Source organism: Biomphalaria glabrata, chromosome 5 (genome assembly GCF_947242115.1).
Source record: "Biomphalaria glabrata chromosome 5, xgBioGlab47.1, whole genome shotgun sequence".
In the NCBI taxonomy this organism is placed as follows: domain Eukaryota; kingdom Metazoa; phylum Mollusca; class Gastropoda; family Planorbidae; genus Biomphalaria; species Biomphalaria glabrata.
The window spans coordinates 6,569,117-6,580,313 of NC_074715.1; the positions used below are offsets into that span (position 1 = coordinate 6,569,117).

General features: G+C 32.4%; 1 protein-coding gene across 3 annotated transcripts; it reads right to left on the bottom strand.

Moving 5' to 3' along the window:
• Positions 1 to 471: 471 nt before the first annotated feature.
• LOC106055508 (Krueppel-like factor 8) lies at positions 472 to 6,677 on the bottom strand. Of its 3 annotated transcripts, XM_013211796.2 has the most exons (5): positions 6,258 to 6,403; positions 5,520 to 5,631; positions 4,524 to 4,679; positions 2,594 to 4,112; positions 472 to 2,507 (listed from the first exon to the last, which is right to left on the bottom strand). In XM_013211796.2, exons 3-5 carry the CDS (start codon positions 4,677 to 4,679, stop codon positions 2,251 to 2,253), a joined length of 1,932 nt encoding a protein of 643 aa, XP_013067250.2. In that variant the 5' UTR covers positions 5,520 to 5,631; positions 6,258 to 6,403; the 3' UTR covers positions 472 to 2,250. The 3 variants fall into 3 exon arrangements, with proteins under 3 accessions (XP_013067250.2, XP_013067248.2, XP_013067249.2); XM_013211794.2 differs by lacking the exons at positions 5,520 to 5,631; positions 6,258 to 6,403 and adding an exon at positions 6,523 to 6,677; XM_013211795.2 differs by lacking the exon at positions 6,258 to 6,403 and having other exon boundaries at positions 5,520 to 5,921.
• Between the last annotated feature and the right edge of the window lie 4,520 nt (positions 6,678 to 11,197).

Genomic DNA, 11,197 nt, shown 5'->3' on the forward strand with positions numbered 1-11,197 from the left:
GAACTAGTACCAGGTTATTTTATTACTTAAGTGGCTTGAGTGTGCAAGGCCTTACATAGAACTAGTACCAGGTTACTTTATTACTTAAGTGGCTTGAGTGTGCAAGGCCTTTTAAAGAACTAGTACAAGGTTACTTTATTTCTAAAGTCACTGGAGTGTACAAAGCTCTGCATACAATTTGAACTAGTACCAGATTACTTTATTTCTAAAGTCACTTGAGTGTGCAAGGCTCTGCATACAATGAACACTATTACCAGGTTACTTTATTATAGAATATACTTACTTTTTTTCAGTTTAATATGAAGTTGACAAAAGTTTAAATTGTTTCATATAGTATTCAAATATTTATGGTATTTGCTAAAAAAAATGGCTACAGATTTAAGATTACAAATAAATATTAGCTTATGGCATGAGCCCTTTAAAAAGGTCATTTTCAAAATATTACCCATAAAAAGTTTTGCTTTTTTTAAAAAAAAAAAAAAATTACACCCAAAATATGCTCATTTGAATACATTTGAAATGTATTCTCATTAGTACAGAACTTGTGCAACAACTCTTTGTAAATTATCTTAGTTCCCTCCCAAAGTATTAATTGTAAACAAGAAAGAAAAGGGAGAGAAAATATACTACCAGATATTTAAAGAATAATAATAAAAAAAGGCAATAAATAAATATTTAGATTTCAAATGCAGAATTGTAATTATTTTTTCTTAAATATAGTTAAATGACACAATATATAAATAAAATGATTAAATGAGACAATACATAGCACCATACAGTTATTTGCACTCAATAAAATGACCTTTGTAGTTAAGTAACAGTAGCCAAAAAAAAAAAAAAAAAAAACCATTCTGACAGCTTGAAAATTAATAAAAACAAAAAACTGTAAAAGCCACTGAAAAACTACACTTTATTTTAAACTTTCATTAAAACCGAGTTGTAAGATTTTGAACTTTTCATCTTAACCAAGAATATTGTCTATTTTATGTGAGTTAGATATTAAAAAAAAAACATTTTTTTTATCACCAGAATCTTCAAGAGTGTTTATCATTTAAAATGACTGTTTATAGCACTTAAAAATATTACTTTAAAGTAATGAATTTCAAAAAAATGGAAAACTTTAAAAAATCATAATATGGCACTATTTTTAGAATTATCAAACAATTTTAACATACATAAAATATTTTGAACAACTTTTAAATGCTCTTTTTGAGTAAAGTGCAGTCATAAATTAAATAAATAAAGGAATTGTCCAAAATGACTTTCCTGACTGGAAAGAAATACAGCAATAGGCAATGAATGAAATTTAAAAATGTTTCTACAGAAATAAAAATTATTTTTTTTTAATCTAGAAACATCCACAAGCTCTTTTGAAGATATTGACTAAAATGCCATACCATTCTTACACAATTTAAGCCATTTTGAGATGGGCAAACTTAGTGACATCCTTATAAATCTCATAAATAACAAAAAAGTTATTTTGACACACACTTCCTTCCTTAGACTCATAGGGTGATCCTACTTTTCTAAAAAAAAAAGTTGACATGTTACCTTCTTAACATTGTCTATTTCTATATGCCAATGTTGTCACTGATTGAATCCTTTTAGCAAATCCTTCAGATTTTCTCATAAAACCTAGAGTTGGCATTGGCAGAGAAGTTATGCTACATAAGTCAGCCAGTCCACAGACCTCATAAATAATGCTTATATTACAATATCTTGTAGATTATGGACTTTTTCAATGACATCCTTTTATTTCTAATATGTTAAGAACCATGAAGATAATATTTTACCTAAACCATTGCTAATTAAGAGTAACAGTCTAAATGCAAACCAATGATCCATCCTTTCATAGCAGGTTTTATGACAAAACAATAAAAACAAAATAATACTTGCCAAATAGAAATCTGAACATGGAAATGGTGTTTTTACAGTTTACAAAGAGGGTGGAAGAAGAGGGAAGGAAGTCTAAAAGAAGAAATACTAAATTAGCAGACATGCAACACTAAATTAGCAGACTTTAAAAATTTGGTCAAATTAAACAAATAAATATACCTATCAATGTCATGGAATTTTGTATTTGATCCGGTGATTAAAACTAAATTTTGTAATCAGCTAATTCAAAATGGTAAAAAGGAAATACAACAAAGACGTTTTAAAATAAATTAAGAATTGTAAATAGGAAAACAAGAAAGAATTTAAATAAACAGTTTAAAATATCACAGCTTAATTATCTCTACATCATACTTTTTATGAATTTTTAGATTCTTGAATAGTTTTCTGCCTATTACTGATTGAACTATTACTTTTACACCAGCTAATAGACTTCTTTGTATTGTGCCTCCTCAAATGTTTTGCTAAATGGTCACTGCGCATGAATCGACGCTGACAAGTAGTGCATTCAAATTTTTTTTCACCAGTATGGGTTCGAAGATGTCGAGAACGCTCATCAGATCTAGCGAAACTTCGCTTACAACCTTCCCAACTGCAAACAAATGGTTTCTCACCTGTGAGTGACAAAATAACATTTTTAAGGTCTGAAAATGTGTGCTCATAATAGCAAAAACTAGGTAATTAGGTAATATTTGTTTACCTGTATGAGTTCTTATGTGTGCCTTCAAATGTGAGCTTTTAAAATATGTCTTCCCACAATCTGGAATGATGCAACGATGAGTTCGCTTTCTTCGTACATCTTCTAAATTGCTATCATCACTATTTGAATAAACATGAACTTGTGATGGGGGAGCAGGGGCGATTGGTTGGAAATTATCTCCAGGCTTTGGTACTGTAACTGATGCGTTAATGTTTTGGTTGACTGTGTTTAAAATGAACACTTGAACTATTGGAGGTGAACTATCTGCATTCTGATTGGAAATCCTCAAAAGCGGTATTCTTGATGTATCTGCCGTTGGGAAAATGATTACAGGGGAAGTCTTAGTAATAGCAGTTACAGATGGCAAAACAGAAGTACTATGAAATGATGGTTTTTCCAAATTTGATGTTTTCTGATCAATGTCAGAAAAGACTGGTTTACTTGAATTAGATAGGTTGTTATTGCTTCCAACAGAATGAACTGCACTAGCAACTGAACTTACTTGGGACATTTTCTTAGGAGAGGTGCCATGTCTGGATGAAAAAATCAAAGGCAATCTTGAATTTGTAAAAAGCTTTTGATTTTTTTGCTGAATAATCTGTGTAGATGTAAAATTTGATTGCAGTTTAGAATGTATATCTTCATGATTGAAATGATTTCCTGCTTTAGAAGAATAGTCCTGACAAGCTTGTTCTTGTGATGAAATTCTTGAAGCTAAGTCTGTCAAAATATTTTCTTCTCTACATGATGTAATGGAAGATTTTATTTGAGAATTAGGATTACTTTTTTTTAGAGCAACATCAGTTTTGTCAATTATTTTTTCACTGTCAAAGGGAGTTGCATGGTCTACATTTTTATCTAGTATGCCATGAGCTAGTGAGCTGGATATTTTTGCCTGGGATTTAAGAGTGGCATCAGATTCTGAGTTGAGTGAAACTCTGGGAATAAAAAAGTGAGCACTATCTAAATGAGACTGAGATGACTCCTCTCCTATATCTCCATCGGGTGAACAAGACATCTCTGAATCAGAATCAAAGTCATTGTTTGGACCAGGATCTAAAGGAGTCAAACACCTAGGAAGATCTTCTGTAAAATAGGGAGTTATCGGCCTGTTAGTATCAGAAATACACGTTTCACAACTACAGTGACCAAAATTTAACATTGAAGCTGATGGAGAGCAAGGTCTTTGGTCAATTTGTAAATCTGTATACTCATTAGTTTTTGATTGCACAGACAAAGAAAGATCAAGAGCTTCATTATCTAAGTTGTTTCTTAAATATTTAGCTGCAGACTGGTGAGTAACACATGCTTTAGGTGCCATTTCTTCCCACATTTCTTGGATTCTTCTTTTATGACCTAAAAATATCTTTGAAGATACAGTCGATTGACAATTTGAAGTATTATGAACATTTTCTGAGGAGGAAGAAAATGGATGTGGAACAATAACTGATACTTGTTGACTTGCTTGAGGTGTTTTACACTGGTGATTGGAATTCTTAACATCTTCACCTTTAAGAATCTGCAGAAAAAAAAAAAAGAGTCTAGTACAATATGAAATAAAGCTTTTAAATAATTTTAAAATGAATTCATTCAAAGATTATTTTAACTTTCTTAGTGACTGAATTACATAGTTGTAAATTTTAGTTGTAATGCAGGCAATTAAAATATTTAATATCCAACATCAAAACCACTAGATCACAATTTGAAAATCTGACAATTGAACTTAATTTTTGTATTTATTACAAGCAATAATTATTTATAAATTAGATCAATTATCTTTTCTTATCTTTTTATCAAATTTGAACAAAATTAATTAGGTAGAAATGAGTCTACTATTGATAGCAAGATATAAGTATTTAAGTGAAGTCAAAATTATTTTTCTTTAATGTGAAAAAAAAAAAAGTTAAAAATGTTATTGTTATTAACTTACTTGTTCAAGTGTACTTTGTTTTCTACTTTGAGATGCAACCGAGCTTTGATTTCCAATGCAGTTAGAACTTGAAGCACCTTGAGCTATAGACAAGAGAGACTCAACTGCATCCCTCTCCATTGCATTGCCAACAGAACATACACTTTTGCAATTCATCTAATAAAAAAAAACAACAAACATCTTTTAACTATTTGCAAAAAAAATATGTGTAGTATTATGGACAGTCAAAGCTCTAAAAACTCCCCTGTAGGATCTTGCAAATAAGATATTACAGTACATTCAAGGCTGATGTTCCACGCTTCTATGTTTATTTGATTTAATTATAAAAGGTATAGACTTTTAATGAGATATACAATACTGTAGTACATGTTCATGTAAAACAAAGTTAACATTCAAAAGAATTATGTATCAAATTTAGTGTGATCAATAAACTAATTAATTCCTATGTAGCCATATGTTATCAATTGCCATTATTTAAATTAACTACAGAGACAAAAAATCACAGTCAAAGACTTAAAAAATCATCTATTTATGTTTGTTAAATGTATGTTTTCTTTTAATCTTAGAAATAGCAAGCAAAATAAAAATACTCTTTAAAAAAGTTATCTAAGGGGAAGAATTGCCAAATCACTGTCATATATCACAATAATGCACTAATAAGTTCCTTTTTTCTATAAAAAAAAACAAAAATAAATAATTCCCTCTAAATGATTAACTAATTGGTTAAATTTTTCATTTCATTCATGTATTATTGACAATGTATAATTATGCAAAATTTAAACTTGATCAGGAATGGCAAGTGGGTGAAAAAAACTTGTAAAAAAAAAATTATGAGGGAAATAGTACAAGATATTGGCTTTAATGAAGTAATTGATAAATATGATATTCAATGCAGCTATATGCACAAACTTTCCTGAAAGATTATACATATTGGAAAGGTAAGATTGTGTAATCAGGATATTTTATAACTTTCAATCATCATCAATTTCTACAAACCTATGCTTTTTCCAGTGAAATCTCTGAAAAACGCCTAATATTTGCAGGTGCCCGTGGACCATATACAATGTTTTAGCAGTCATCCAGCCAGCAGTACACAATTTGCCCACCCCTGACATACATTATGATATTTAACATAAATAATTGATGTATTATATAGATCTACATCTTAAGATGATCTATTATTCTAATAATTCTATATTACAGAATTCTAGTATGATCTAAGATCATTAGACATTACGAATTTTTATATTCAAACTGGTCATCTCCAGGACTAGATTTTTTCCAAGTCCAGTATAAGAATAGATTCGACAGACTATCTAGATTCTAGATGATAGATCCAAAAATATATAGATCTAGATCGAGATCATAATATAGATCTAGAATCTACACTACAACTAGCTCTTAATTTTTCTATCGGAGTATCATCTATTCTAGATCTAGACTAGAACGGGCAAGGGATGATCTATATATTAATTACTAATATAGATCTAGATCTATGTAGCATTTCTAAATTTAATTTTTTATCAATACGACAACAGTGCAATACTGGCAATAGTTACTGTATAAGTGTATAGTAATACTGTAATACGTAGGCATATTCAATATTTTATTAATTTATTAATTTTATATTGTCAATAATTGGTGAATAATTATAATAATCATTAATATTATAATGGAAACGTCTTTTTAAACCATCTAGTCTAGTCCTAGATCTAGATTGAGATCCATACCTACATCTATTCTCAATTAAAATTTGATTTTGTATTAAGACCACAGTTAAAAGTTCAAATTAATCTAAATCTAAGTTTGATACTACGGCCTACGCCCAACAAAGCATGATTGCGTAAGGTCAAAAACCCCTATCATCTCCAACTCCCGTACAGAGACTGAATGTAACTGACTGAGTAGGAGTTGACTGCTTACTTTAAATATTAAGTCAATTTAGGTTTACATTGTAAGACTTGCTATAATTAAAAAAAGAAATATTAAATAAGCTTACCATAGTATGTTTAGCCGATTTAATAAGGGGTGTCGAAGGATACAATGAAACATCTAATAAACTCATCTTGATGTCATTTTTCTTAACAGGTAACGTGAGGACATGTTTTCGTTTTTTTTTTCCCCTTTAATCGAGGCAAGTAGGTATAAACCAATGAAAAATGGGGGCATGCCCTATTTAACCAATCAGCGTTTACTGAGCATGCGAGATTTTCGTGCATTTAGGGGCGGTGTGCACGTGGTTTTTTGTTTACATCACGTGCCACTAATGTTTTCTCTTCTCCCCTCCCTTTTTTTTTTAGCTTATTAAATCGGCTAAATATAGTCTGAATATATGCTTGGTTTCATTTAAAGTAAATGTTAATAGATACCGAGTTTTGTAGACTCTTTGTTTTGTGTTTTAAAACAAGCAAACAATAGTTTTAAAAAAAAAGGCAAATATAAGGGAAAGAACTATACATTTATATTCATATCTATCAATACTAAACGATTTAATTTCCTTAATCAATATATATCAAACTAAATTAATTAATTTCCGTCAATTAATTAATTAATTTTTTTTTTTTTGATTTTTTAAAGAGACAATGAATAATTATGCAGTTTCAACTTGATCCGAGAATGGGAAGTGCGAAAAATAACGTGTACAAAATTGTTCCAATAGCAGACCGAATGAGTTTGTAGTATTGATATACTAATTGTTTTCCATTTAAACAACACCATAGCAGTCAGTGGCGTAGCAACCATGGGGAGAAGGGGTTCATATCCCGTCCTGGCCCACTGGAGCCCTTGTAAAAAAACAAAAAAAAAAAATTTGTTTCGCGAATTATTATTTTTTTTACGTTATATTGCTTATCCTCTTTGTACTTATGTTTTGTTAAATTAAACATTTTATTTCGTGCATAAATAGGTCTACATGTTCATGTTGTAGATTACTACTTTATAAAAAAAAATATGAATTTAGTCAGGTAGTATAATATGAGATCTATTAAAGGAAGGTAACTGAAATTGTCGCTTTTCACGCAATACGAAAGTTTAATTTTAGAAGAAAAAAACAACAAACAATTAACATAAAAAAAATATTTTTAAATATAATTTATCCTTTATTCAGCTAACTAACCTTTGTAAGAGCAATTATTTTGCTCTTAATAACTAATTAATTATGGATTTAGAAAAATATAGAAAAATTTTACCTCTCCTCTAACCCCCCCCCCCCAAACCATATATATAAATAAAAAAAACTAGGTTAAGTGATAGTGTATAAATACAATAATTTTATAAAATCATTATAGGTCTATTGATCCTGACCATGATCCAGATCCAGACTTACAAAATGGTGCGCAAAATGTTCATGAACGTCTATTTATTTATTAACTCTTATATGACGACAGCGGTAATAGTTGTCAAATCTAGACTACTCTAGACCAAATTTAATTTTAGAGGATGGTTCGAAAAATTATAACGGTCAAACTGGAGATATCTCAGAGTGGCCAATTAGCTAATAATTCTTTTCCCAAAGATATACCATCAACTAAATATTAAACATTTCTTGGAAAATCGTTAGAGCTGTTTTCGAGAACCGAATCTAGGTTTTTATTTTGTTTCCAACCTTTTTCTTTTTTATCTAATTAAGAATTTGCAAGCCAAGAAGAAAAGTTGGGAAAAAAAGTAAATAAATTCCTCCTTTATAAGGCTAATCACGATATGTAGGTTAAGTGTCAAATTTCTAGAAACATCGTTAGAGCCGTTTTCGAGGACCGTGTCCAAGTTTTTGTTTCCGATCTTTTGGTTATTTTTTTAATCCGATAAAGAATTTGCAAGAAGAAAATAGGAATTGCAAAATAAAAAATAAATAAATCTATATATAAAACTATGTTTTAGACACCTGTTATTTATTTGTGTTAATATTATATACTGTTTAAGCGTTCAGTTAAATGAATTAGTATTATACTATAGAGTATAGACAGTTTCTTCCGTGGGGCGCCTCTGTTACGTCGACCACCTTTTAGCTCACCAAAAAAAGACTGCCTTTGGCATACGTTCGTCTCCCATGTGGGATACGTGCCCTACCCAGCGTAACAGTCGGACCAAAAGAAGTCCCTCTATATTGTCCATAACGGCGTTTGCAAGGACATCGCTGTTTGTAGTGCGGTCTTGCCACCGTAAGTCCATGATGGAGCGCAAGCATCTTTGGTGGAAGCGCTCAAGAAGTCTTAGATGTTTCCTGTAGCCTATAGTGTCCATGTCTCAGAGCCATACAGAAGGGTTGAGAGAACCACCGCCTGGTAGACACTGATTTTTGTAGGCAGACGGAGCGATTTGTTCCGCCAAACTCTCGCCTGAAGGCGTCCAAAAGCGCTACTGGCCCTGGCCAGACGGATATCAACTTCCCTTGAAAGTGAGGCGCGCGCGTCATTTGACACTATACTACCTAGATTTGTGAAGTGATCTACCACATTAAGGGGCTGTCCGTTTACGGTGATCCTCGGAGCTTCAAAGACCAGCTTAGGCGTCAACTTTCCTTGGCTGACATAGAAGAGAGCACCAGGTTGCACGCGGCCTCAGAACGAGACAGCAGAAGGTCACTCACGAAAGCCGCGGGATACACATTTGAGACCAAAAGAAAATCTGCTGCCGAGGACAAACGCAGACGGCGAAAAGAAAATCTAAATCGACCACCTGCGGACAATGGTTATGCTTGCCCTGGATGTGGCAAATATGTAGGTCACAGCTTGGACTGCGCAGCCACGGGAAATACTGCATTCCTCACTAATTTTCGGACTCGAAGATTAGCCTTATATATAAATATAGTCAGTTTCTTAAATTGTTTGGGCTCGTTTGAAGATATCTATATCAACTTTAAGAACTAAAAATCACAAAGAATTTTTGTAAAATATCTTATAGTGTGCCTTGCCTAGTACCTACTATCCTCAAACAGATGAGAATGGCTGGAATCGGTTTTTGATTGTAGGCTTCATGTATGGACCTTAATGTGACATCAATGAATTTCATAGGTGTATGGGGTGACCGTGTTTTAGATGGGTTGCACCCGTAAGTGGTTAGGCAGTCGTATCTTCTGCAGAGGGTAGCTTGGCTCAATCTTGATCCCCACTTGACATCTCTCATATTTAGCTCCCAGTAGCTGTAATATGCTCAAAGGCCACACCCCTGAAACAATTGTGACTGTCCAGCTAAACTAGGTGGAGGGTATCTGAAAGACGTTTTGGCGACACCGTTTTAGCAACGTGGTCGTTTTGGCGCTAAAATTTTGTTGACATATTATAAAATTAATTAATAAGTCTCTTAAAAGATTATTGCATGTTTTAGTTTTGTATGTGTATTTCTGTTCCGATCTAAATTACATGTGCGAAATACCACTGACTGACTCATGTATGTATCAACAGATCTTATCAACTGTGAAATTTCAATCACAGGTTCCTCTTACCACTTAGGTGCTGCTAAGAAACGGTTTTGACATATTTGCAACCTGACCATCGCAATTAGCGAAAAACCGCAAGCGTTATATCAAAGGCCTAAGTGTAGGGGCCTATATAAAAAGCATAAATAGAAATAGCACACAGATTCCGTATTTTAAAAGCAAATTATTTCCTTTTCTCAAAGTCAACTTATTTTTAATATACCGGTATCTTGTAGATAATTTTTATTGGTCCAATCAAATGAAAATTCAGTTTGACTACAATTTATGTCATTTCCGCTTCCTTTCGGGACGTGGTCTAAAAAAATCATAAATCATGGCATAGGCCTATAAAACGATAGATCTAGAGTCTATTTCTTTTTTTTTTTTCTAGAGAGAGCAAGGGAATAATACTTTGTAGCAATGTCATTCCTCCGGTACCCCGTCAAAATAGCGCAGAAAAAAATTATTTTAGTCATTTTGAAAGAAGTACTTTAGATATCCGATGATATCGTAAAATATTAATAGAGCCAATTTTTGGTAAAACTTTGCAGGAAACACTTTAGATATCTTAAAACATAAATAAGCAAAAATCATAATAAGTTAAAATGAATAATTTCAAAATATAGCATTTATTTACATTATAAAAGTGTACTTCGAAAACACGCAAAGATACTTGTCAAATTTACACACACACACTTGCACAAAGTTAAATTGTAGGAAATGTCACGTTGAAACTCCATCACGGGCTTGTTTCCGTACATTGGCAATATAGCTTCAAGTCGTAAAGTTGGAAGTACTTTGTCTTGCTTGCAGCTGTGACAAGTCAAAAACTCGCTGTCAGAGTCACTCTAAATTATCACAGCATTAATTATTATTTTTCATTATTTATTTATTTTATTTTAATTATTTGTCCATCCTACCCCTAAATCATTCACCCGCCACACCTTTTCCGCTCCAGGCTAGACTTAGTTGACCACCTTGGAGATAGCTAAGGCGCGTCCTTTCATTTATCTGCCCTTGATCGGGGAAAGGTAGACACACAATCTCTTTTGTCTTCCCGCCGGAGGTCTGAAGGACGGTCGCAGTGGACACCACCTTGTGTGGGATGCAAGTCGCCCCCCCCCTTCCCACTTCTCTCTTTGATCTAGGAGACCACAAAGGACAAACACGCCCATTGACCTTCCAAATGTGCGACTCCCATCTCAAGTCTAATTCACCCACGTGTAAGATAATTCTTAGCCTAGGACATTTCCTGTTTCCG

What these genes read in the sequence shown, in the direction of transcription:
- LOC106055508 (XM_013211794.2), bottom strand. Translation starts at nt 6,588, where the DNA reads ATGAGTTTATTAGATGTTTCATTGTATCCTTCGACACCCCTTATTAAA. An exon ending in AACAAAGTACACTTGAACAA is followed by an intron (nt 4,113 to 4,523) that starts GTAAGTTAATAA and finishes TTTTTTCTGCAG; the next exon opens with ATTCTTAAAGGTGAAGATGT. An exon ending in ACACATAAGAACTCATACAG is followed by an intron (nt 2,508 to 2,593) that starts GTAAACAAATAT and finishes TGTCACTCACAG; the next exon opens with GTGAGAAACCATTTGTTTGC.